The sequence below is a fragment of the Brachyistius frenatus genome, unplaced genomic scaffold (assembly GCF_029030835.1).
Source record: "Brachyistius frenatus isolate BFR_SWC_R1_liver_20210118 unplaced genomic scaffold, ASM2903083v1 Contig_89, whole genome shotgun sequence".
In the NCBI taxonomy this organism is placed as follows: Eukaryota; Metazoa; Chordata; class Actinopteri; family Embiotocidae; genus Brachyistius; species Brachyistius frenatus.
The window spans coordinates 1,349,673-1,377,650 of record NW_027210688.1 but is presented as its reverse complement, the minus strand read 5'-3'; the positions used below and the strand labels follow the sequence as shown (position 1 = coordinate 1,377,650).

At 46.1% G+C, this 27,978-nt stretch overlaps 1 protein-coding gene across 3 annotated transcripts in view; it reads right to left on the bottom strand.

The window, feature by feature from the left end:
- The window catches only part of LOC138627620 (protocadherin-1-like), a 154,929-nt gene extending 128,983 nt beyond the window's left edge, over window positions 1-25,946 (bottom strand). For 2 of the 3 annotated variants that reach the window (XM_069710065.1, XM_069710067.1), the window contains exons 1-3: window positions 25,232-25,946; window positions 13,573-14,398; window positions 7,020-9,203 (exon numbers count right to left, since the gene is read on the bottom strand). In XM_069710065.1, coding sequence (XP_069566166.1) covers window positions 7,020-9,203; window positions 13,573-14,376 — 2,988 coding nt within the window. In that variant the 5' untranslated portion in view covers window positions 14,377-14,398; window positions 25,232-25,946. Of the gene's footprint in view, window positions 1-7,019; window positions 9,204-13,572; window positions 14,399-18,966; window positions 19,245-25,231 lie in introns of those variants that run through there. The other variant, XM_069710066.1, reaches the window with a different exon arrangement.
- Between the last annotated feature and the right edge of the window lie 2,032 nt (window positions 25,947-27,978).

Here is a 27,978-nt window from a genome sequence, read left to right as displayed (position 1 = left end):
ACACACACACACACACACACACACACACACACACACACACACACACACACACACACACACACACACACACACACACACACACACACACACACACACACACACACACACACACACACACACACACACACACACACAGTGAGGATTACATTGTGCTGAGTGATGTCCATGTTGAGGAATGTGTGTGAAGGATAAATAATGTGAGTCTGTGCATGTGTGTCACAAAGGGCCCCTTTGTGACCAGGTACCCCCCCCACCTCCTCCTCCTCCTCCTCCACCTCCTCCACCTGATCTAACCTGTGAACACACATGACCTCCCTACATTCCTACAACTAATACCTAAAGTTGTTTTTCCTCTTGCGTCTCCAAAAGTCAACGGTTTTGGAAGTTATTGACTTCCTGTTTCCAAGTTGGTCGTCTTTCACCTGCTGAGACGTTTCTTAAGTGTTCATCTCCGAGTTAGTAAATTGCGAGTTTAGAAACGTGTGACTTCGTGACCGGCTGCTGGTTCTGCAGCTGCGCGACACGCAGAACTGAACATTTGGTCCAAAGATGTTGACGCGATCCAAACCACCGACCCGACAGTCAGAGGCCGCGTTTGTCGGAGGGTTTTTTCAGGCTTTTTGTAGTCGGATGGAATTTGCAGCGACTTCCAAACGTGACCGAGGACGGCGATCGAGAGCTTCGGAAATGTTATGCAAATTTCTGCCGTGAAATTTCATGTTTCTTTTTTTCGGGAGCAGTTCAGAGGAGTTGGTGTATTTTAACGATTGTTTTTTAAACCACGCGTTCACGTCGACAACCACTCGCATCGTTATCGCTCACACACTCGCCTCTGTACTCTGTTACTGGACAACTCCACTAGAGGGCGCAACCAGAGAAACGAGGATATGATCAGAACATCGGGATTCAAAAAACACCCCGTCGGCGAGAAATTAAATTTTGGGTCTGAAGGTGCCTTCAAATTTCACATTAGCTCCGCCCCCCCACCGTCCCTCCCACCGTCCCCCCACCGTCCCCCTACCGTCCCCCCCCCCGGTCTCTCCGTGAGGTATCGAATGCCAAAGAAGCAAAACACGAGCGTGCAGGTGAAGACTTGGGTTCCTAGAAAAAGTCCTGCAGTCGGAAACAGACCAGTAGAAACCTTCAGTTTCAGGTGACTGAAACCAGCTCTGAACCTGCGGTGCTTGTAACCGAAGTAACGTCTGCGGTCTCCGTACTCGCCGCCGTCCGGCTGATGAGACGCTCCGTCCCTGCATGACTACATTTTAGCCGCTGCTGTGAAATTGCTGCAATTTTCTCAGAGAAGGGAAAAAAAAGTCCACCCGCCGCCCGTCTAATGGCTGCCATTATGGTTTCTTTTTCCTGACAGCGAGCCGGATCGCAGAGACACAGGAAGTCCTCCGTCAGTCAAACTGCAGCGACACCTGCTACTGATTTAAAAACACGTTTCACATCGTTCGACGACGCTGAAACTGAAGCCGAGTAAACTGATTATCTGATTAGCCAACACGGTTTTTTTGGTGCCGTTTTCCGGGATCTTCATATTTGCGTGGCTGAAAGCTGAACGTTTCGGTGAACGGTGGTCTGATAGTTATTGTAGTTGCAGGAAGCACTTTTTTTTTTCACGACACATCTTTTTTATCCTGGGCACCGGTGGTTTCCTGGAAAACAAAGACCTGTATAGAAATAAGCTGAGAAAAGTCGAACCAAAGATTGATTTTTCTTTTCTTTCTCTGATTGCGTCTTCTGAAGCAATTTTTTTTTTTTTTTTTTTTTTTTTACAACCTGAAGTGGTAAAAGTATTTTACAGAAATATTTGTGTAATGATGACCCCCCCTCAGATCTGGAACCAGAGTTTGGGAACCAGTCCAGGAGTCTGATCTGACATGAGACGAAGCTCCGGCGGCAGATTGGAGTTCGAAAGCGACTCCCAGATGAGTAATAGATCCGTTAGTTTGAAGGTTTATCGTACGCCAAAACAAGATAACAGGACAAGGGAACTGTCACCATGGCAACAGCAGAAACATGGCGGTAACATTAAAGGGGATCTAACAGTGAAGGCTGTTTTGAGGGACGACAATCTCACCAACTTTCATGTCAAGCAAATCAACGAATGCGCCAACATTTTTAAACAACACAACAGTGACGTCACCTGTTGGTTTGGAGCAGGAAGTGACCATATTTGGACGAGCTGGGGGGAGGAGCCAGCGGTGGATCTGACCAATCTGATCGGAAACTATGACGATACTATGTCCCGCCCACAGATAGCTGTAACCTGACTGCACCACAGGCCTGTCAATCAAACAGACACGCCCCCAAAACAGGTCTTCTTGAATCTTCTTTTCTAATGAATGAGGGATTATTTTCAGATGGACCTCCAGAAAACTAAGAAGAAGGAGTGACTTTAGCTAACAACACCGAGATAACTGATGGACACATTTTATTCACTTTGGATTTGATGAGAGAAGTTGAATGGGAGTCTATGGAGCCGGAGGCTTTTTGGAGCCGACCTCTAGTGGCACTCGCTGGTATTGCAGCTGAAGACACTTTCGGAAGCTACGAAATACAGTTTACACACAGTTTATATGGTTTGATCATTTGGAACCAACAGAAACAGGTTGGTCTTCCAAAATTACAACAAATTAATAAAGAAAACTTCCGAACTTTTTGTGGGTCTGATTGTTGGATCGTCCACCTTCAGACGCTGCTGAATAATTTCACCACTGAGGCCTTCAGATCGCTGCGGACTCGGAAACTCAGATACTGCTGCTTCGCTGTTTGTGTACAACAGATCATGAATCAAACTCAGTGAAACAACAGAGATGGTGCTTGTTGTCCCATGATACGAGACTTTCTGCTGCACGGTTGCAGAGCGATACGGAGAAACAGATATAAACACTTGCCGTTTACTTTTTCTTATCAAACGTGTTGAGATGAACGCCTGCAGCTCATTTCTGAAAAACCTGTCCGACTCCCAGAGGTCACAATCCACCTGCCGATAACCGCCGGCCTCCAAAACATCTGAGTCTCAGAGCGAATAAACGTCCGCGGCTCCTTTCAATAAGTGATAATAAAACACGGAAACACTTTGACATGTCTGATTATTTACATAGAAATATGTAACTCAAACCATGACATCAGTCAGTATGTGGGAGAAGAGGAACAAACAACTCGGCTCGGAGCTTATATAAACTGAATGACAGGCGGCACACACACACACACACACACACACACACACACACACACACACACACACACACACACACACACACACACACACACACACACTCTCGTCTCTTCATTCAAAGGGCAGAGCTTTCCATAGAAGGAGGGATTGTGTTGGCTCGGAGGGGGGGTGTGGGGGGGTTGGTCAGCACTATGAGTCAGCACACACACACACACACACACACACACACACACACACACACACACACAGGTCGTCGCGTTACCATAGAAACGGCCAAGTCCGTCAGCGTAAAAAAAAAAAAAAAGCACGAGGGTGACGCCGGCGGACTGTTAATGTGGAGCCCAGACGGAGGAGGAGGAGCCTCGGAGTCCTGTTATTAACCTTTGACCTCTGCACTCACGGTGGCTAATAGCTGCTCTTGAGTGATATTTGACCTTTGACCCCTCCCCACCACCTGGCAGGTTCAGCACCTGCCGGTTTTTGATCTCGGCCCACCTTTTGTGCTGCAGGTTCAAAGTCTGCAGGGTGTGTGTGTGTGTGTGTGTGTGTGTGTGTGTGTGTGTGTGTGTGTGTGTGTGTGTGTGTGTGTGTGTGTGTGTGTGTGTTCAGGCCACATGCCGGTAGGTAGGTGGATTTAAAGGAACAGACACACACAGGATGGCGGACGTGTTCATGTCAGAGGAGAGAAAACATTTCTGGACATTTCTGCACCAAACACAAAATAAAACAGCTTTAATATTTGTATTATTTCATCTGTTTCATCATTGATATTTATTTCCTGTTTGTTTTGGTCTTAAATTGTTTTTTTGAACTTGTTTACACATGAACTGTTTCATGCAATCAGCTGAGTCAGCTGCTAACATGCTAACCTGCTCAAAACTGCCAGTCGGGGTAAATTACACGTTTTCCAAAGAGAATAATTTTTTCTGACGTTTTGCTTTTTTCTTGCTCAACATTTAATAATTTCACTTTAATTCGGCATCTAAAAATCCGTCAAATTTGTCGACGTGTGACAGAAACTCGGTTTTAGTGGTTGTGAAGCGCTGCTGTGAGAACGTGCAGTCGTTCACACCCACACGCTCGATTAATAAAAGACCACGTCAAACAAACAAAGGGCCGCCAGCAGCTGACAAACAGGACGAGTCTTCTTCGGTTCATCAGGCTGCTCGTGGAGATATTTCACATGAATTTTGACCTCCTAGTGGTTATAGATGAAAGTCTGGATTCCTCCTCTGATGACGTTTAATATCTGCATAAAACTTCTCGATAATCCGTCCAATATTTGCCAAAATATTTCAGTCCTTAACCGGAGCAGCTGGCAGAGAGAGTGAGCTTAAAGTCAAATTATTCAATTAGTTGAGCAAACAAAAGTTAATTAGCAAATATTTTGAGTCTTTTTCAAGCAAAAAATTCCCCAAATTACTTTTCTTTTTTTTTAAAACTTCTCAAGTGTTACAATCTGCTGGATTTTTACACGCTAGTAAAACAAAATAAGATATTTAATGACATCACTTGTTGATAAAACATTCAAATTGAGAATTCAGGTCCAAAGATGGAAGAAAATGAGCACCAGACTAATAAGTATAACAACTGATTGTGAATTTCAGGTTGAATATTCAGCAGGAATCAGTTGTTTACTGAGAAAACTCCCGACACACAATTCACTGCCAACACGGAGAAATTCAATTTCTTCCTCTTGATAATGACATTTTAACCAAATCAGCTCAGAACAGCCGAAACTAATCTGAAAACACTTCGTGCCAAATATATTCTCTCTCCGCGTGTGAAGGATGGAAATGAAAAATGAAGTACTGTACCTCTCCTGGCGGCGTTCCCATAATATTCCCCTGTTTATTCACTTCTTTTTTTTGTTGCCCCGCCCACCTCAGGAACCCCAGTGAATGCAACAGAGATCGCCACTTTTAACATTTTAAAGGAACATGTTTATTGAAATAAAAATCTGCTTTTTTAAAAAAAAGAAAGAAAACACTGTACATTTATTTCCCCCAGAGAAGAAGAGTACATGACTGAACAGGTGTGTGATGGAGTTGAAACGAGGCAGCGTGGGTTCGACTCCGCCGACCGACGCCGGCGGGCTCACGTGTTAACGGGCTAAACGTTAAACACAGCGGCGGCGGCAGGAAGTCCGCTCGACCGAAAAACAAACAAGGAAACAAAAGTTCTCAGCTTCCTGTGTTGATGGTGATGAGGATGGAAACGTGTGTGTGTGTGTGTGTGTGTGTGTGTGTGTGTGTGTGTGTGTGTGTGTGTGTGTGTGTGTTAGTGAGTCTTTGGTTCGGTTGGTGAAGTCTTTGAAAAAAAGCATTACGCTCACACACGACACACACAAAAAACAAAAACAAAATATGTACAGTCCGAACATCGCTACGGCAACGTATTGATTGTCTTTTTTTTCACAGTGCACGTGACATTTTTTATTTTTATTTTCACACCCGCTAAAAACAGCTCGTCACGATCACAGTTAATGACCCCCATCTCAAATCTCAACCCAAATCCCCACTCCTTTATTTTTATTTTTTTTACATTAAATAGAGTAAAGCAAGGCACTCTGGGTAAAAAAGAATGCGAAAAAGTGGGCACGCTGGAAAATTACCTGCCATTAATCTGTGCAAACAATTGACTTTTTAGCCCCGGTGATTGGGAACACGGCAAATTAAAAGTCGTATTTCAGCCGACCTGACAGGAAGTGCGGAGGTCAGGAGATGGTTGTATTTAGTCTTCGGGTACCTTTTCCTTCATAGTCTAATGGATTTTTCTTTTTTTTTTACAACCCTTTACTCCCTCCATCATCCTTCTTATTCCCCCCCTTTCCTTTCTTTCTCTTTTTCACGACCCAGCTCCCCGTCTGAGGAGAAATTACCTTAAATTGGTCAGAAACTGGATGGAAACACTTCTAAAGTGCTGCTCAGCCAGTACTCGTTCTTGGCCGAAAGAAAAGCCAAGAAACAATAAAAAAAACTAAAAAAAAAACTCAGGAATTCACAGTCACTCTTTGTCACACTTCAACAAGCTGATCCTGCCATAAAGAGCAGCTTTAAAAACCTCCAGTCAGCTCTCCAGAAAAAAATGGGGAAAAAAAGGAAAAGAAAAACACATTCAGACTTAATAAGGATGTCAGCGTGAACCTTTCAACGGCCACACAAAGAAGTCCAGGTGGAATAATAATAAAAAAAACTTTAACCTCCTTCATTTAAACCTGCCGTGAAAAAGGTGAAACTCAACACAAAACAGAACAAATGACAAACATATAGATGCAGAGGATAGACCCATATGGGATTTCCAATATTAAAACTGACCCATATTCACTTGTATTTCTAGATTTGTAAAGAGTTATGACATCTTTTTTGTGTAATATAACAGATATTGTTCATTAAATACTGCAAGAAATCAAACATTTGAGTCAGAAACATCAACAGAAAAACATCAAATCAAACAATAAATATTGGTAAGCCCATATTTGGTCTATCGCTTATGTAAATCCTTCATGACTGTTGCGCTTTGTGGTGTCCATGTTGAAGTGAGAACCAAAAAAAAACTGAATAGAAATGGTGAACAGAACCAAACCAAAACAAAAAAAACACAAAGGGAGGAACAGCCCTTTGGAAGTGTGTGTGTGTGTGTGTGTGTGTGTGTGTGTGTGTGTGTGTGTGTGTGTGTGTGTTGGAGGGGGGGGGATCAGTGCAGCTTTGGTGGAAGAATATTGGCAGTGCCAAGTAAGTCCCAGCGTCACCGGGTGTGGTAGTCCCTACCACACCCGGTTGGTCCAATAGATGTCCCTGGGGTACATTGGCGTGTTTGCGTAGTCTCCTACCTGTTTGTTGCTGTATTTGGGTGGGTTGGCCTTGTAGCTGTAATCCGAATATTGGTCGGAGCCCGTGGAGTTGTTGTCGCCCGTCCCCACGAAGGTGTTGGTGGCGGGCAGGTCCTGAACGGCCTGGTGCTTCTTGGAGGCGGAGGGCGACTGCGGCTGCAGCTGGATGGACGGGAGGGGGGAGTTGGAGCGGTAGTGGCGGCCCAGATCGGGGCTTCCCGGCGGGTAGTTGAGGGGCAGGCAGATTCTGGGGCTGTCGTTGACGTTATCGGTGATGAGGTTGAACTTGAGGCCCTTCTGCAGGCTGGCCTCCTCGTCCTCCTCCAGCGGCTTGGCCGGTTTCGGAGCCTTCCCCTTCTTGCTCTTTTTCCCTTTGCCATTTTTGGGCCCCTGCTTGGGAGCGTACAGGTCCTTGCTTTCCTTCTTGCCGGCCTGGTAGCCGCTCTTGGTGTCCTTCTGCAGCCGGTGTCTGATGACCACCACGGCCACGATGACCAGGATCACGCCGGCGATACCGGCGAGGCTGCCGTACAGGATGTTGCTGCGCTGAGCGAGGGCGTAGTTGGGATCTCCGGCAATGTCCCGGTCCAGAGGGGTGTAGAGGCTGTGTCCCACCAGCGCCTCAATGAGGGACACGTTGGACTTGGTGTTGTTGACGAAGACGTGGACCAGAGCGGTGGTGTGGCGAGGAGGTTTGCCTTTATCGCTGACTCTCACGACCAGCCGGTGGAGCCCTTTGTGTTTGCCGGTGAATTCCTGCGCCAGAGTGATCTCCCCGCTGTTGGGTGAGATCTGGAATAGGCCGTATGGGTTTCCGCCTGTGATGGCGTAGTACAGCTCGGCATTGGGTCCGGCGTCAATGTCCTCGGCCTCCACCACCTCCACACGCGTCTCCGGTGGTGTGACGGGCGTCAGGTACGTGTAGGAGGAGTTGGCCGGTTTGGTGACGTAGGGGGCGTTGTCATTCTCGTCCAGGACGTTGATGGTCACTCCCACGTAGGAGGATCGAGGCGGATCACCGGCGTCCATGGCCTTCAGGCGGAAGGTGTAGGTGCTCTCCTTCTCACGGTCGAAGGAGATGCTGGACAGGATGGTTCCCGTGCCGTTCTGGATCACAAACTTGCCGTTGTCCGGTTCCACAAAGAGCCTCACTTGGGAATTCTCACCCTTATCGGCATCCGTGACGGTCACCACGCCGACCGGATTGAGCGGAGCCATGTTCTCAATGACTGAGAAGCTGTAGCCGTTCAGCATGAACTTGGGGTCATTGTCATTGCGGTCCAGAACATTTATCACCACCGTAGCAGTGCCGGTTTTACTCGGGAGGCCCTTGTCTGCCGCCGCCACGCGGAACTCGTAGCGCTCCGTCTCTTCCCGATCCAGCAGGTTCTTCACGCGGACCTCCCCGGAGTTGCCGTCGATTTCAAAGAGCCTGGTGGCCGAGGGCTCCACGATGCTGTAGACCAGCTCCGCGTTGGTGCCGCTGTCCGCGTCCGTCGCCACAATGTATAGCACTTGGTCGCCCGGCTGGTTGCCTTCAGGGAAGTCCACCTCGAGCAACGCGGGGGAAAAGATCGGCGTGTTGTCGTTCACGTCCGTCACCTGGACTCTGAGGGAGTTAGAGCTGGACAGCGCCGGGTTCCCAGAATCCACGGCAACAATTTCTATCCTGTAATCCTTAACGCGCTCGTAATCCAGCAGCGTCGTCGTCTGAAGGAAGTACTTCCTCTTCCGATCGTTGGCGGACTCGCTCGCGGGTCGGAGCTGGAACGGGACGTCACCGGCGACCACGCACGTCACCACGGCATTTTCCCCCTCGTCGCGGTCCGACACCTGGACCAGCGCCACCGGTTTCCCGATGGGCATGTCCTCGGAGATGTTGGCGACACCGTCCTGGTGCGTCACCAAGCCGATACCGCGGATCTCGATGGCCGGGGCGTTGTCGTTCTGGTCCCTGACGTTGATCGTCACCAGGACTTTGGAACTCTTGGAATTGGGCCCCCGATCTTTGGCCACCACAAAGAACTTGAGGAAACTTTCTTCTTCTCGGTCCACCATACCTTTGACGTAGATGATGCCCGTAGAGCGGTCGATGCGCAGAAGCCTTTGGACGGTCTCCGAAGCCTGATGGAGGCTGTAGTCGATCTCGCCGTTGGTGCCGGTGTCGGCGTCGTTGGCTCGGACCTACGAGGGCAAACGAAGATGGTTGTTACCTTTTCAGCCAAACAAGAACCACGTATACAGGAAACATTTCATATTTAACACCTTCAACTTCACAATAAACATCTGGAATGCTGTTTTATTTTGACTTCGTAAGTATCAGTTAGTACCCTGTCCTGCTTTTATGTGACATTAACATTTAAATACACAAATTTAAAGTGCAAAAGACTCGCTGAAATCACTGCAAACCACAACACCACCTGTTCCCATTATGATCTCAGTTATATTTTAATGATTATTTATCTGCTTTGACTTACAAAGAGTCAGGACCATTACTAATGCAACACCGCGAGGCCCCCTTATGTTTTCCTGGGGGGGGTTTCTTCTTCTGCTGTGTGTGTGAAACATAATAGACGATCAAAGCCCACATAACAACATCTAACGGCCGTGCAGCGGGTCATTGGCATCTAATGGGCAGATGAGTGAATGTTAATGCTCCTCTCATTATCAGACAAAAAAAAAAAGCCCCGGCTCCTCTGGGCCTATTAGGACACCGGAGAGGACACGGACCGGCACCAGCCGCAATCTGGGCCCTGACGTGTCCAAACCCACAGTAAATGGAGGTAATTAGTGAATTTGGATGTGCTCATTAGGACGCCCTTCCCACCTACACGTCTAATACTTTTTAATCGTGTTCACTCAATGCTGCTCAGGAATGTAGGTCGTTGTTGTAGAACTAGTTGTCGAACAGCTTATTTTTAAAATGTCCCAGGTGCTGCTGGTTCAGCACTTCGTGCAGCCTTCACCTGGGACCTTACAAGCAATGCAATTAGGCTTGTTAAATTTTTAAAGCCATTATTCCATTTTTAAAGCTGAGCTGGATCGGAGCCAAGCATACACTCAGCAAAATAATCTCACAAATTTAAATTTAAAAAATACTGGTTTCCGAAATAAATGAATAAATAAAAAAATAAGCCCTTTTAAACAAACAATAAAATGGCCAAGGACACAACAACCTCTGAGACTTCAGCAGTGATGATAAATGTTATTTTGCCCAGAGTTAGAAAACACCCGTGTCTTCTCTACAGGATGAACACAAAGCTACAGACCGACGCTAGTTAGCTTAGCTCAGCACAAAGATTGGAAGCAAGTGGGGAGCTGCCAGCAAAGGTGACAAAAAAAAAATCCACCTACTAGCACCTGTTTTGCACCTCTCTGTGCAAAAACTATTAAATGTACAAATGTGTAACCAAAAAACAGTCACCATTAATCCTATAAAGTGTAACTTTAACTGCTGAGCTTTGAGGGCAGATTTTGTTACCGTTGGGACGGAGCGAGGCTAGCTGTTACCCTTTGTTCCCAGTGTTTATGCTAAGCTAAGCTGCTACATATATTATTTTTAACATCCTACCGCTTCGATAAAGATCTGAAACAACCCGACGAAGAACACGTGATGTTGATGTTTCATAAGTGAACATCTGGAGTGAAATCAGGGTGTAAAAGGTTCGATGTAGCCGGCAGAGCCAATGATGGATTTTCTTTTTAACAGACTGCAGTTCAGGCTGCCACATAATAAATATCTGGTTTCCTGTCTGCTCAGGATCACAGACTGTGACAGTCCGTCGCCGGCACCCCCGAGGTGACCGAGGAAAATCAGCGATCCAAGTCAGGGGGAGGTTAAGGTTAAAGAAAGCATGAAAGTGAAATTATAATATTGATTTCCTTTCCTCCGGTGCGGCTTTAAGCGGCAAACATCACCCAAACGGCGGTGAATTATTGACAGCTTGTGAGAATTGTGTATTGAACAGTGGCTGCCGTGATGAGGCCCGAGCCGCCGCTGGCTGCTCTCCAAGGCCGCTCTGTCCGGGTGCACGGCGAGAATAAACACTCTTTATCGCTCCGTTAACTATTAACCAGCGAGTCCTCAGACGCTCTGCATGTTCCAGACGACACTAAACCCGATACTGGAAACTGGAAACATCCCTTTTTATGCCGCTTTCTCTTGATTCCACGAAGATATTAAGAGTTTATTCCCAAAGAAAATGATCTTGCAGAGATATAATCCATCACAGTTTACATCCTGTCGACTTTATTATTGACTAAATTACATAATTACACGGTGGGTCAGGCTGGACTCTTCAAATCATTCTGGGCTGCTTCTTTTGAATGATTAAGCAGCTTTTTGTCAAACGCATGTCATTTTTAATGGCTTTTTAGGGGAATTGAGCAATTACACATATTATCCGGTCTTTAACGAGCTCTGGATTTAAAGGACCAGTCACAACAACTTTAATTATTGATTATTGATTTCCTTTTCTCAATCAGCTTGTTAACTCGATCCTTCACAGACACAAAAATCGGACAACTTTAGAGCTTTTATGAGACTTTTCTACGTTTCTGTTTAGTTTAGTTTTTGAAAAAGGGCGGAGCTCCGTTAAAGAGGTGATGTCACACACTTCAGTGCACCAATCAGGTGTGAGGAAAAGAATTGAAACAAAATGTGACGACGGTTGTGGAAATCTGATCAAAAAAACGAACCCAAACGGTCCCGATGAAGCATTTTATTTGAGCTTTTTTGAATGTAAACTCTGAATAATGAAAATGCATGAAAGGTTTTTGTTCATTTTAACTTTTGTTGTAACTTTTTTAATCATAAATATTTAAATTAAGGGAAAAGTCTTCAATCAAAGGTCAACTTAGAAGCTTTTAAAGTGTATTTCAGCTGCTCATTTGGTATTTTAATGATAAATCAAGGTCCAGATGAACTTTCACGACATCTCATGGTCTTCCTCACCTCCTTCTACAGAAGATGAGATGTGGTTAAAAGCTACTGAACACAAAAGACTTAAGATATTTTAGTCAAATTAAATATTCATGACTGAATGAGCAACAGTTTAAGATGAAAGCTCTTCAAAACGTTATTTCATGTTATAAATACTTTAACATTAACAAAAGGGGCTTTAAGAGTAAATTCAGAGATAGGAAATGATGTTAAATGGGATTTTTACTGATATAAAGTGACACAAAGTTAAAGTTAAAAAACTGCGTGGCTTCATTTTGAAACTAGACGAGAAGATAAATAGGTTGAAACATGCAGCTCTGCGGCGGCGTCACAATCCAGCAGATCCGCCGCCGTCGGCCCGATTGTTTTTAAGCGCGTCGTCGGTCGGTCGGTCGGCTGCCGCTGCACCATCACCGCTTTCCTCACACTCACGTTAAGTGAAATGAATTCTGCGACTCTCTGAAACGCAACGAGCCACATCCAGAGCAATAATACCAATAAGCCCCGTGGATAATCTCATGACTGACTCAGATTAAGTCATGCACGGCAAGCTGGAAGGCTGCAGCTGGGGAAGGGAAGGCAGCAGGGCCGGAGGATGACACGGTGAGCTGGCTTCTGCTGACATCACGTCCTGCCCCCCCTCCCCCACCGCCTTCCTCACCGCACCCCGCGGCTCAAAGGTGAAGTAGAATCAGTGGTTAATATGTGACTACACGCAGCAATCCCACGCCCTGCTTCACCTCCGCCGCAACCATCTGTCCGCACGGATAATTGAGCAGCGCGTTACGTGCAGTCGCTGCACCGCGTCGTCCTGCAGCTCTCAGACCTCACCGGCACCGACAATTCAAAACACAACCGTTTCTCCATCTCTTATTTATTTTTAATTCAAACACAAAGAATTTTCACGCGTGACCTCAGCAGCCTGTTGTTCCAGATTAATGTTCAACATTTGAACCTTTAAATTCCCCCTTAAAAGGTGTCGATCAGGTTTCTGCTTCCTGGTTAAAGGAGGATCTGAAGGACAGTTTGTGTAATAATATAAATATTTAAAGTTTGTTTCCGTTCATAAGTCGATCAGGATCGAAGAAAACAACAGATTTTTTTTTACATTAAATCAATTAATTTGTGAAAAATACACGTCAGAAGTTTTACAAACATCTTGAAGTTGCTTGTTGTCTCCAGAATATAAAAAAAAAATCAACTTAAAAAGATATAAAATATAAAAATAAAAATGCAGTAAATTCTGATGTTTGTTTGGAGAACGTTGGTTAAAAAATGTATTTGAGTTGCTATTGATGAGCTTTGTGTCAATAAATTAATCAAACAGTAACTGGTTCAGATGTGTGTGTGTGTGTGTGTGTGTGTGTGTGTGTGTGTGTGTGTGTGTGTGTGTGTGTGTGTGTGTGTGTGTGTGTGTGTGTGTGTGTGTGTGTGTGTGTGTGTGTGTGTGTGTGTGTGTGTGTGTGTGTGTGTGTGTGTGTGTGTGTGTGTGTGTGTGTGTGTGTGTGTGTGTGTGTGTGTGTGTGTGTGTGTGTGTGTGTGTGTGTGTGTGTGTGTGTGTGTGTGTGTGTGTGTGTGTGTGTGTGTGTGTGTGTGTGTGTGTGTACTGACCTGCAGCACCGAGTGTCCCAGCGGGCTGTTCTCCGGCAGCTCCGCCTCGTAGTGACTCCTCTCGAACTTGGGCGCGTTGTCGTTCTGGTCGGTGACGGTGACGCGCAGCAGAGCGCTGCTCGCCCGCGGCGGCCTCCCGCCGTCCACCACGCGGATGTTCAGGTCGTACGAGTCCTTCTTCTCGCGGTCCAGGTTGCCCATGACGACCAGCTGCGGCAGCTTCTCGTCCGAGTCCACGGCGACCTGCAGGGTGAAGAGCTGGTCGGCGTCGGGCCCGGTGCTCAGCGAGTACTCGGCCACGCCGTTGGAGCCGGAGTCCTTGTCGGTCGCCATGGGGATGGAGAAGAGGGCGCCGATGTGGGTGTTCTCGGGGATGGACAGGGTGAGGATGGGCGAGGAGAACTGCGGCGTGTTGTCGTTGATGTCGAGCACCTCGATGCGTCCCTCGATGAGCCGCGGCCCCGATCCGATGCCCTTCACCATGTCGGTGATCGACACCTCGAACTCCAGGAAGCACTTGTCGCCCTCGAACACGTTGCGGCAGTCTTTCAGCGTCTCGCGGTCGATGGGGATCTCGGTGGTGTAGATGTCTCCGGTCTTCCCGTCCACCCGCAGGTACGGCGAGCCCACCTCCAGCTTGTAGAGGTGGCCGGTGTCGGGCAGACCCCGGTCCGCCGCCAGGCTGCCGATCAGCGTGTTGGGCGGCTGCTCCTCAGGAACCCGATACAGGATGTCGCTGGGCGCCGCGCCGCACGACGCCAGCAGCAGGACGACGGCCAGGACCGCCCGTCTCAGCGCCGCCATGTCTCCGCCGGACAACGCCGCTCTGAAAGGGACAGAAAAGAGGAGACGGATGAGCGAAACCGGCCGTCACTCACAGAGACGACGCCGACCGACCGGCCGGCCGCCGCTCTCAGATTTACGTCCCAGATGTTCAGGAACAGATCGTCCCGTTTGTCTCCTGGAGACAGTAAAGGTGTCTTAAATATCTGAAGACCTGAAGGTGGACACGTCGCCTGCAGCACAGAGCGACGACTTCCTGCCGCTGCCAGTCGCGACGCTCTGACAGGAAGACAAACCGAGCGCCGCTGCGGGCGACAGAAAGAAGACGAGTCTCAGGCTGCATATTTACAGTAACATCCGCTCTTTCCTTGAACCTCCTCGGATCCCTGAAGAGACGACGAGACTCAAACCTGAAGTCTGCCGCTCAGAACACGACGTCTCAACCAGACGCTGCTTCACATCAACTCTTTCTTCTCGCTTCTGTTTTTTTTTGTTGGTTTTTTTTCTTCTTCTTGGCAGTGAAACGTCTCAGACACACAAACAAACAAACAAACAAACACACACACACACACACACACACACACACACACACACACACACACACACACACACACACACACACACACACACACACACACACACACACACACACACACACACACTGTCTGTAGCAGTTTGTCGGCTGCAGGTCGTCGAGGTTAATCTGGAGAGGTTGTTTTTTTTATTCTCTTTCTCTCCTCACGTCATTGATTTGGAGATGAACACACACACACACACACACACACACACACACACACACACACACACACACACACACACACACATGGAGGAGTAAAGGCTTGTATATATTCTGATCCTGTTACGTCTCCTACACACACGAGGGAAGAAGTCGGTCCTCGTATGAATTCATTCAGCGACTTTATAAAATAAAATCGACTCCACAACAACGACGTGGTTTTAAAACCTGAACGACATCAGATCAGCTGTTCACGCAGGAAACAACACGTCAGGCCGCTTCCACACAACATCTCAACTCAAGCTAAAAGCTATTTAAAAAATTTAAAATAAAATAAATCAAGAATAGAAACCAAACGTCTCAAAGTCACATCGTCTGCAGGAAAAGCGACGGCACAAGATTTTAACCTGGCGGACGTCGACGAAGACGCTTATTAAAAACAAAGGCACAAAATCGTACAAATATGGATTTTAAAATTAGCAGCAACTGCAGAAAAAAAGCTGCAAACGTTGCAGTTGTTGCACTTTTACATTCAGTCCGTATTCGACTGTAAATTAGTCAATTTTAACGGCACGAGTTTCCTCTTGGTTTTTAAGAGTCGGTGATTGTTTCTTGGTTTTTAAGAGTCGGTGATTGTTTCTTGGTTTTTAAGACTCGGTGATTGTTTCTTGGTTTTTAAGAGTCGGTGATTGTTTCTTGGTTTTTAAGACTCGGTGATTGTTTCTTGGTTTTTAAGAGTCGGTGATTGTTTCCGAGAACTTTTCGAGCTTTTAAATGTAAAATCAGCTGTGGAGCCTCTCGTCGTAAACGTGTCTGGAAAACAGCAACCGTGAAGTGTCGGCCGCTCGACTCCCCGCGGAGACAAACACCTAATTACCCCCGGACCTCTCAGCGGGTGTGTGTGTGTTTCTTTTCACACATTTTTCTCTCCGCAGAGCCGACAAATACCTCGAATCGCCGACCTCCGACCTCCGACCCCCGTCCGGCATTCCGCGCGTCGCCGTGGAAACGCAGCCGTGACAACAGGCGTGTTTTGTTTTTGTAGAGACGATGTTTGTCTTTTTTTGTCACTGATTAACTGGTTTACAGAAAACATTTTGTTTCCTGTAAATGTTTATTTCCCCTTTTTTTTTTTTTTTTTTTTACATGAATACGTCACATTTGCCAGCAGGTGAAAATAAACCAGGAAAAAAACATCAGGAGGAGACAGAAGGAGGAGACAGAAGGAGGTGACAGAAGGAGGAGACAGAAGGAGGTGACAGAAGGAGGAGACAGAAGGAGGAGACAGAAGGAGGTGACGATGTCGCTCAGGAGTTGTTGGATTCAAGAGATTTCCTGATTTTCTTTCTTCAATTAGATTTTTTGTTTTTACACCTGAACACTCAGGTTTTTCTGATTTCTCCGTCAGGACGTTGGAGACGTTGTTTTTAAACTTTTCGCGATAAAAAAGCTGGCGAGAAGCTAATGAGTGTTTTTAAGTTACACTATATTTATATCAGATCTATTTTTTTCGATACCACAATTATGGTTCCGGCACATTTTCACCAAATAATCTTTCAAAACTTTTCTGTAACTTAATATTTTCCCCCATTTTTACGAGTGTATTTAGGTAGTTTGAAGTCAGACCAATCAGGAGCTGCGTAGCCGCACCGAGCACCTGTGATTGGTTGTTACTTTGTGGGCGGGTTCAGGAAGCTCACTTTTAAAATGAGTTATATGATGAATGTATTTCTCCACGTTGGGAAATGTTTGGGGATTTTTACCTGCAAACTTTTCCAGGTTTTGAAAACACTTTTTATAATTTCATAAGTTTTCCAGGAACTTCCACGGCGGTAACAGACGGATGTCGAGAGATCAGCTGAAGGATCGTCGGTCAGCAGAATTTGGACGGAAATCAGGTAGAAAACATTCAAAAGCTACTTTTTTCTTGCAGGCTTAGAAATCTAATGATCGACAGACATCCCATAATTTCTGTTCAACATGTGAATGAAACGCAACCCGACAGCAGCAGCTGTAAAGTGACTGAGACGTGGGTTTGTGTGGTCAGTAATGTAAACGTTTGAATCACAGCTGACATACGAACCCTCCGGGGCGACCGCTGCTTTCAATCCAACCAACCGGGCTCGGCGGGTGATATAAATAGAAATCTGCTCATTTATTCACGTCTTTTAGCCTCATTTAGATGGAGGTGCGTTTGATTTGTGCATCTCGAGGGCTTCGGGTAGCAAAAAACCAGATGTTATTATTTTAGTCCAGTTGTTTCCAGAGACGGGGGTCAGATTAAGAACGTAAATATCTCGTGAGGTCGTGAGAAAAAACTGGATGTAAATAGAAAAATCAAAGTTCCTGTTGTCGTGCTGATGTGAACTAACATGCTAACGTGTGCGTGTGTCCTCAGGGGACGAGGACGGGTGAGCCAGAGATTGTCCAGCTTGTCTTTTTTCCCACAGTCTCAAACTTTCTCACCAGCCAGCCTCACCCCCCTCACCCGTGTGTGTGTGTGTGTGTGTGTGTGTGTGTGTGTGTGTGTGTGTGTGTGTGTGTGTGTGTGTGTGTGTGTGTGTGTGTGTGTGTGTGTGTGTGTGTGAGAGTGTGTCTCTGCTGCATGACAATAGGACAGTAACATTTCCATGTCTAAGGAGACGGGGCAGTTACTGTCTTGACGGCTGGACGAGCGGTCGAGAGACAAAGACTTACAATAGAGAGAGAGAAAGGGGGCGTGGCCAGAATACAGCTCTTAACTTGTACATGACAAAGCAGCCTGATGGCGGCGGGTTACAAACCCGGTGAGCGTTATTGATATTCAGAGTGGTCTCCATGGTAACGTCCCGCCTGCATCACTGAACTCCAGCACATTACATTAAAGAAGGGGGCGGAGCTTCACGGGCACAGCTTTCTCTGCTTCAAATGACCACGTGCAGGATTTCTTTTAACACTGAAACAATCCCGAACGTTCACATTTAAACTCATTTACTCATAAACTCACAAAACTAACCAACAAATACGAGTTTTTACCTGAAACTTCATGAAAATCAGATGAATTAAGAGGCTGTCTAATTAATATAATAATACTGTAATGTTGTTTTTATTGGTGACATTAATAGAATTATTAGTATTATTTGGCTTTTCTGTTTTCTTTTTTTTTAGTTTAGGCAAATTCAATCTGTGAAATCTTACTGGGCAATAAAACTGTCGATAACGTCGTTAATTGACGTGTTTTGTTTTGTTTAACCAGCAAAAATATATTAATCTCCTCGATTGGTGAAATGATTTTGTCCATTTAAGAAATAAAAACAGACATTTACTCAAGTACTATTTAAGTAGAATATTTCCGTACTTGAGAATTTTCTATTCAACAAAGAGACAAATATTGAACTTTACGCTCTACAATAGATTGATTGATGGCAAATATAATCATTAAATAAACACGTATTAGATATTAGAAGATACAATTTTGCAGCATCGTTTAGATATTTTCTGATAATAATACTGTAAATTTCTGAATCCAACAGTTTTGTTTGGTTCTAATCTTTTGAAAACACCAAAGTGAAATCATGCAGGTTACGTTCAAACGCTCAGAGTCTCAGTTCAGGATCAATATCACGGAGAAAATACGAGTTACACTCTGATATTAATCAGCTGACGACATGGAAACTACATACTGTAATAAAGTTCAACTTTTTACTTCAATCTACCAGTAAATACTGCTATAAAATACACAATTACAACTCATTTTATGTTTTGGAAATGTTGCCAAACTGAGATCAAATCCATCGTTTGTAATTAAATATGGAAATATCAATTTAAAACATGTTTACAGATGAAATTACATCAGAAAATGTTTTTTTTTTGTGTGAATCCGGTGAATTAAATACCTGATAAATTGCGATGAAGCAGCGTACTGATAAAAAAAAAAAAAAATCCTTTAAATCCAACGAATCTGCTCATTGGTTGACAAAACGGATGAAAAATACTTGAAAGTAAAGATGCGGTCCGCCAAACTCCACTGAGACTTTCCAGAAAACAACAACAACGCGACCTCGAACACAAACTGCTCCTCTGACCTTTGTGTTGCTCTGCAGAAGCCGGTTTAAACTTTAAAGATCTCCCGACTGGAGCTGCTCCTCTGGTCGGTGCTCCCCGGAGCATCTGCAGTGATGCACGAGTGGGCGGAACCACAGATCCCATCCAGCAACAAGCCCCGCCTCCCCGCCCGTCCCTCGTCCTATCCGACACAACTGCACTTCATCTCAATGACAAACACACCGGTGGCTGCTTCACACAGGAGTGCAGACGCACCGGCGGAGGAACGACACGATGTCAGAAAACCTCCAACACTTCCACGTGAATTAAATTCTTAATCCTCAGAATCTGATCTGTGATACAACAGTTCCAGAGTTCATTCAGAATTTTGCTAATTTTAGGGCTTTTGGCAAAGTTCGCGTTTGTCTGCATTTGTCAGGACATTCAATTAATTTTAACGCTGCTACAAACAATGATTGTTACTGTTGATTAATCTGCTTCTCATCATACTGACAAGTTGATATAAATCAATAAAATATTGGAGAAAAAAAGGGCGGCAAACCGTGACGTCTTTTGAAATCAGAATCCGGAAATATCAGATTTACATCAAACTGAGAAACAGCAACAACATCGCACATATTGCGCAGAAAGTTTGGCATTTTATTTTGAAAATCGCGTGCGGATTCAATTAATCACTTAAAAGAAAGACTTCAAACTTTAAAAAGTTTGATAAACTCTGGTGTCAAATCTACATTCGTAAAAGAAATGACGTCATCAAAAAATGAACTCATCAGTGATACTGTAATTAGAAAATCTATTTAAAGTGAAGCAGTGTGTGTGTGTGTGTGTGTGTGTGTGTGTGTGTGTGTGTGTGTGTGTGTGTGTGTGTGTGTGTGTGTCACATTCTGATGTAACACAAACACAATGAGATTGTTTACAAACCACAGAAATATGAAAAATATTCAGTCACACCTGCAACACAAAGCTGGAAACCAGTTCAGAAAGTTTCTGTCTGGTCACGTAGGTGTGTTTAAATACCTGTGTGTGTGTGTGTGTGTGTGTGTGTGTGTGTGTGTGTGTGTGTGTGTGTGTGTGTGTGTGTGTGCGTGTGTGTGCGTGCGTGTGTCTGTGCGTCCCTTATTTAAACTACACAAACCTGAATGTCCAGGATTTGGTGTTCACACACAAAAGACCTGGCCTGAAATAAACATGACTGACACACACACACACACACACACACACACACACACACACACACACACACACACACACACACACACACACACACACACACACACACACACACACACGGAGAGAGAAAATCAAAAGGTGCTTTGATGTTTTCAGATCTCAGATGGACAGGATGTTCATGGTTGAGGTGAGCTCTCTGGACAGTCCAGTGTGTGTGTGTGTGTGTGTGTGTGTGTGTGTGTGTGTGTGTGTGTGTGTGTGTGTGTGTGTGTGTGTGTGTGCGTGTGTGTGTGTGTGTGTGTGTGTGTGTGTGTGGTCTCCCTGCCTTCCAACACAATGGGGCTTACTCTAATGACTCCATTCACTGCCATTGTTTGATCCAGATTAACACACACACACACACACACACACACACACACACACACACACACACACACACACACACACACACACACACACACACACACACACACACACACACACACACACACACACCCTCTCTTTCAGATGCAGCCTCACACCACCTGTGTGTGTTCTTTGTTGAAAATCTCAGTTTGATTCAGAAATGATTCTCGATTCGATACAAGTTATTGTAATTATTATTAGTTATGAAGTTATTAATGCAGCATTAATGCAGCCGAATTTCAGGAAAGTTTACGGTTTGGACGCTTCGTCTGAAAGTTTTCGTCTCTGATGATGTCATCTGAGGGCGAAGTGAAAAGCCCCGTTTGTGCCGTTACACCGAGGATCGCATGAATAGCGACGAATGAACACGAAGAGTCCACGAAATGAATTCAGGGCGTCTTCGTCATGCTTTTAAACGACATCACCTGAATCAACGGCCGCCGTCCCAAAGACTCCCAGATTTCTGCTTTTGTAAAAGTGTTAAAGCGAAAAACCTACAAAGCCCCGGTAAAATTCACCAAATAAACCACAATAAAAACACTTCAAATGAAAACTCGGTTTTGTCATAAACCCAGCGACACTTTTTTGAAATAAACAGAATTTACGAACGTTGAATGCGTTTAAGAAGCCGCACGAGAACTTTGCCTGAAAAAGATTTGGACTAAAATCAGCTGAATTTCCAATGAACTCTGGAACTGTCGGATCGAAGACATTCAACGTCTGAATTTGGATGTTTTTTGGACACATTTTTTTAGGTTTAATAATAAAAACAAAGTTTACGTGACATGCTAATATGAGTTTGATGGTGAAGGCTCGGTCGTGTGCTGCGTCGCGGCTCCACACCTCGTAAAAAAAACCAAAAACGTGACCGCCAGACAGGAAATACGCTGACTCATCGGATTCAGTGTTTGTCCTGAAAGCGTTGCTCTGAGGCACCGCGGCAGGACGGACCGGTTCAGGGATCAAACATGTGACCTTCCACTGACATCATGTGTGTTCATGATCCCCACACACACACACACACACACACACACACACACACACACACACACACACACACACACACACACACACACACACACACACACACACACACACACACACTGATCCTCTGGCAGCGGCAGCAGCAGCAGCAGCAGAAGGGGATTATGGGAGTGGATGGTGGATGAACAGCAGGTCGGTACGGAGTAAAGACGAGGGCATCATCCGAACGCCGCTCTAAATCCACGGCGACATATTTATTCCACATGTCGAGAGTACGGCAGGAGACGGAGGACAAAACGAAGACAGACTTTCAGATGGCGGACGAACCGAGACGTTCGTAAAAAAAAGAAAAACCATCCAAGATCTGCTTTACAAAATCTTAAAAACATTTATATTGGTGTCACAGCTGGAGATCAGAGGCCAACATCTGGTTTCAACCTGATTCATTCAGTTATGAAACCAGTTACATATGACGGGATGCTTTAAAGCTGCAGGTGATATTTGGACTGCATGACACCAAGAAGAGGAAATGAAAGGGTTCTTTAAAAAAATCATGAGCATTTCCTCAATCTGAATAATAAAAACAATCAATTAATTCATCTCTAATCTCTAAAATAACTTTCCTTCTCTCGTTTCGTATCGTAAAAAAACACATTTATTTTGGACTTCCCACCAAACTGAAGACTTCTGAAAGATTTCTGGATAATAAACGAGGATTATTCATCTTCTAGCTGCCTCACCTCCTACGCCGGTGCGAGATGACACCTGGTGCTCAGAGAGGATAAAAAATCAATAAGCGATATCACTCAATAACGGCAGGAAACATCTGTCCGTCTGAAAGCACCCGGAGACGTTCACGACTCCCTCGGAGGATTTCTTCTGTTTAATATGAGCTGTCAACAAGTTCAGAGGATTTATTTGTGTTTTTGTGTGTGTGGGGGGAGGGGGAGGAGGCTGTGTGTGGGGGGGGGGCACACCTCCTGACTTCTGTTCACATCTTAGTGTCAAATCAGACGATCACAGATGTTCTCACCTCCACGATGGATTTTAAAGCATCTCGAGACGCAAAACAAAAACACACAAAAAAAAGCCGGCAGAAATATTCCAACTTACCTAAAGAGCGCCGTGACGACCGGTCGGTCGGCTTCACGCCGTCGATTCGTCGCCGCGCTCGTTTATCTCGTTTATCAGAATATTTCTCGCCTCTTGTGAATTTCTGTTTTTTCATCGTCACATCTGGACCGAGAAGACGAGCCGGTGAAACCAGCCGTGAAAACTCAAATCGGAAGCGTGGACGCCTCCTTTTACAGCGACGTGTGTGTGTGTGTGTGTGTGTGTGTGTGTGTGTGTGTGTGAAATGGAAACACACACACACACACTGAACCCCATTTCCACTCCAGCGGCTCCGTTTTTTAATGACGAGCATTTAACGACGCCGCTCGCTCAGATCTCCAATTTCTACGCAGAAATGTGCAGAACGGACTCAACGCGACCTCCCTCCTCCTCCTCCTCCTCCCCCTCCTCCTCCTCCTAGTCTTACTTCCCTGACTAATCCCCCCCTCCTCCTCCCACACGCAGGAGAGACCGTGACGTTTCTGTTGTTATTTTATCTGCTCAAAAACGACGTGGATGTGTTTCTAAATTAAAGGAGGCAGAGAGAGATTCCTCCGCTGGGCGTCCGACCTCAGACCTCTGACCTTTAGGCCACGCCCCCTCGACACGCCGCCGGCGGCTCAGGTAACAGCGAGGCCCGCAAAACCACACCGAGGATCTCCACTTCCCCGCTGCTGAATAAACCCGAAACTACTCCTCCAGGAGGAGAAACTGGAGCACCGGTCCGACCACGAGCCGAACCTCGGAGGCTTTCTAACGTTGTTTGTAGAACAACAAAGTGAAGCATCATGGGAACATCGGCGGGTTCTTAAGACGGTTCCAAACACCTGTTTTAAATGTGCATTTTTAATTTCCAGGAATCGGCGGGAACATCTCCTCCCTCCTCCGATGGGACCACGGCGAGCTCCAGAGTCGTCTGAATGTTCTCACGTCACCTGAGTTTTCATAAGAGCAAGACGACGGCGGAGGGGGTCAAAGGTCAAGTACAGAGAGTGGGGGTGGAGGAGGGGGGGGCAGGCCCCGGATTCCCGTGAACATTCCTCGTCACCGAAACGTTCCTGAGATGTTTCAGAGCGACCGCAGCGACTCTCTCTCTCTGTCGGGGAGAGGCTGATGCGGTTTGCATGTAAATACCCAACCCCCCCCCCCCCCCCCCTCCTTCAACCATGTAGCGCTGGTTGGACGCCCATCCTCTCCCCCACCACCACCACCACCACCACAGCAGCAGGAAGGAGGAGGGAGGAGGGTCAGAGGAACCGGACCGACTGGATTCCCCAACTGGTGACACACGGTGAGACTCATCATCATCGTCATCATCAGCTCGCCCTCATCTTCGTCCTCCTTTACAGTTTACACTGAAACTACCTTCCTGTACATCACAAGGGGTGTGTGTGTGTGTGTGTGTGTGGGAGGGGGGGGGGTGTTAAATGCTACAGGTGCTCGGAGGGCCTCAGGTGCTGCACAGACACGGAGACAGACGGCTTCACCAGCAGCCGCACATGAATGGACTGTTTTGTTGCTTTCAGCAGCCGCAGGAGTCCCTGCAGGCAGATTAGCTCTAATATTACAAACCTCTGATTATAATGACAGCCTTTCATTTTCTTTTCTTTTTTTTTTACTGCCGTTTTATATTCTCCTCCACAGACCCCCGAGAGTCCCTGCAGAACTCTTAAAGCCTCAGATTGGAGCCATAATGAAACCCCGCTGTGATGATGCTCCTATACGCACTATAGGGAGCCACGCGCACGCACACACACACACACACACACACACACACACACACACACACACACACACACACACGCACGCACACGCGCAAACACACACACGCACACACACACACACGCACACACACACACACACACACGCGCACACACACACATCCTCCCCGCACAGCAGCTCCTCGCCATTATACCGGATTACTGTAGTGATTTTTCTGTTTCGGCAAAAGGTTAGGGAACCCGGAGTGACCCGCGGGAAGCTGTATTTTATCACTGACAGACAAACGGAGCGTTGAGCACGGAGCGGGGATCGATACGGATCAATACCGCCGTAGTGGAGCACAGGTAAAACCCCATCAGAGCAGATTAGACGCAGAATATGAACGTTCAATCGCTTTAAATGGATTTATTTCAACCAACAAGTGTTTTAAAAACAGCTGCTCGGTGCTTTAAAACGCCCGTGAGCCTCCAGAGATTCATCATCCATCGAGTCTGCGTGTTTTTTTTAATTAAGGGACAAGTGCTCATGCAGGCGAAATTGAATATAAAGTGGATATTCTCGTGCGTAAAGCGTCTCCTGCAGACTGACAGCAGCGCGAGATGAAAATATCGGACATTATTGTCATCAGGGGGTTTTGGGCGAAATAAATGCGAGGATGAGATTCTGTTTCGGACTGGTTCTGGGGGAGAAAGAAGTTCCTACCTGGACCGGGTGAGAGCCGCGCGGTTCCCCTGCTCTGAGCGCTCCAGCCCGGCTTACAGGCTCCGCTCCTCCTCGGTGCCCTGACGGAGCCGCTCCAGACCTCCGTGGAAAAAAAAAAAAACTCAAAACCCCAATATTAAGAATCCACAACGCCGGGGGAAGGGGGGGAGGGGGGAGAGGTCTTAAAACAAATCAAACAATCCAGTAGGACAGGCGGGGGTAATTATTCCTCCAATTTCTGTCCACTTTAACTGTCGTGACCAGCAGCGCTGCGCGTCAGCCCGCCGGTGCTACCTCTCTCCGGAGGAGCGGCTGACGCTGGGAGGGTGGAGGTGGGGGAGGGTTGGGGGGGGGGACCCGTCCGGAGTGGGTGTCACTCGCAGCTACTCCGTGAAACGTTACCACCGGGCTGCGTGTACCGTCAGCAGCAGAAGCGGCGGCAGCATCCTCCGCTGATGGCGCGCTTTGGGGAGGTGGTGGTGGGGTGGAGGAAGAGGTGGTGGACGGAGCAGAAAAAAAAAAAAAAAAAAAAAAAAAGGAGCAAAACGGTTTAAACAAAATAATAATTAAAAACAATCACACCAAAGAAGAAGCAGCAGGTTCCGGTAGGTCCAGTTAGTTTCCAGCACCGTCGCGCGGTCGCCGCTCTGCCGCTTCAAAAGAACTCTGTCCGCCTCCCGGTCCGGCACGGAGCAGGTCGCGCGGCTGCACTGTGTGTGATGAGAAAGTGGAGTGAATCCAAACGACTGCGCTCGCGCTTCCCTCCCTCCCTCCCTCTCTCTCTCTCTCTCTCTCTCTCTCTGTGTCTCTCCCCTCCCTCTCCCCCCTCCCCCCACACACACACTGTCTATATACTACACCGGGGAGGAGGAGGAGGGGAGGAGGGGCGGAGGGAGCAGCCACCCCGACAACTTCGTGGATTTCCCAACATGTTCCTCAGTATTTACTCCAGTCATGGAGACTTCTTCTTCCTGAGAGCTGACATTTCATGAACAACGTAATTCGGGGCTTATTTCATCTATTTTTTTTAATTATAAATATGATGAATTTAAATGTTTGTACCGTTTTTAAAACTGCGCGGTGCAGAGAGCTTCAGAGCCACAGGTTCGAAACCCCGTTACCCCCCAAAATACCCAACCCTCCTGCACGGCCTGCTCACGTGCGTCCGACCCTCTCCTTCCTTTTCCCGCCTCATATACAGTAAATACAGTACATGTTTCTACCTCTCTGTTGCTCCTGGCAGCTCTCCTCCTCCTCCTCCTCCTCTTCCTCCTCCCCTCGCGCTCGGCTCCGTCCGGCCACAGAGAAGCAAAGCTGCCGTCTCTCGCGCTCTGAGCGCCACCTACAGGCGGACAAGCGGCACGTGAGTTGCAAGCAGAGCTCCGAGCTCGAGCTCAGGCGAGTGGAGGCTTCCCTCAGCAGAGAGAACAAAATGGAGCCTATATAGTGTACAAAGAGTGTGTGGGGGGTGTTTATTGGGCAGCCAGGCGACTATCATGGCGGTGGCTGTTCCATGAACCGCCGCGCAGCATGTGGTGGAGGGAGGCTGATATCCAAAGCAGCTTACTGTACTGTGATATTACACACAACACATATGGATTATGATTTTTTTGCATATGGCCGTCTCAGTTTCCGTTCATCTGTTTTGCGAACTAATCCAAACACAGCATAAAAAAAAGAAAGAAACTTCCTCCTGTCAAAACTATTCACTGACTCGTTTAGGTCCTAGAAAGAAAATGTTATGTTATGTATGTTTTAGCAATAATCTGCCTTTAAATCATCTTATTTTCCCCTCAATGCTGTGTGTCGTGTGTTGTTCTGCAGAAAGATGCTGACGAATGTAAAGTGCTCATCAGACCTTTAACATGAAAGAGAAAACACTCGTACATTAAAAACAAACATTACAGAAGTATTTCCATCTAAATGTACTTGAAGTATTGAAAGTAAAAGTACCCGTAAAGCAGACTGGACCCTGGCGGAGGGTTAAACGTGTCGAAACGTGGACAGACGTTCGAAGCCGCTTTAAGGAGAATCAGCAGCGTTTTCAACCCTCAACGTCTTCGTTAGGAAGAAATATGTTTGTTAAATCTTTCTAAGACTCCCTGACCGGCTGGTTAATCATAATAATTCTACAATAATCATGTAATCATCCAAAAGAGTTGTTTTTCTTTTTGCTTGACATTTCAGAGCAATATTTACTGGATCTACTTCACCGCCTGGTTAATGAAGGTCTGTGAAAACAGTAGTTTTGGTTGGTGATAATAATCTGCTGTTTTGCTTTAATCTTCAGGAAATGAAACATGCCGAATTTTTTTTTCTTTTGAAAGGTAAAAAAAAAAGGACTTTAATTGGTGTGATATCTTCCTTTTTGAATCTCTAAAGGCAATCTGCTGTGTATTAAAAACAAAAGCTTTATACATGAATTTAATAATGAAAGTTCTGTGTATGATTAATTTCAAGTTAATCTAATTTCAATGTTAATTTTTTTCCCCCGTACTTCAGGAATTAATTCTTTCAACAAACCAGCAGTCGTGATTCTGCACAAAATGTTCTACCCTGTTTTATATATATATATTTTTTTAATATCCATTCTTGAAAATAAAATGCTGACAACAGCAGATCCTGTCTTTATTGTTTTCTTTTGTTGTCTGCATTCACACGTTAACGTTATGATGCGTATGATGTGTAGGGAACTTTTGCACAAAATAACACAAATGCTCTTTTGTTTACTATATATTTCTCTCATT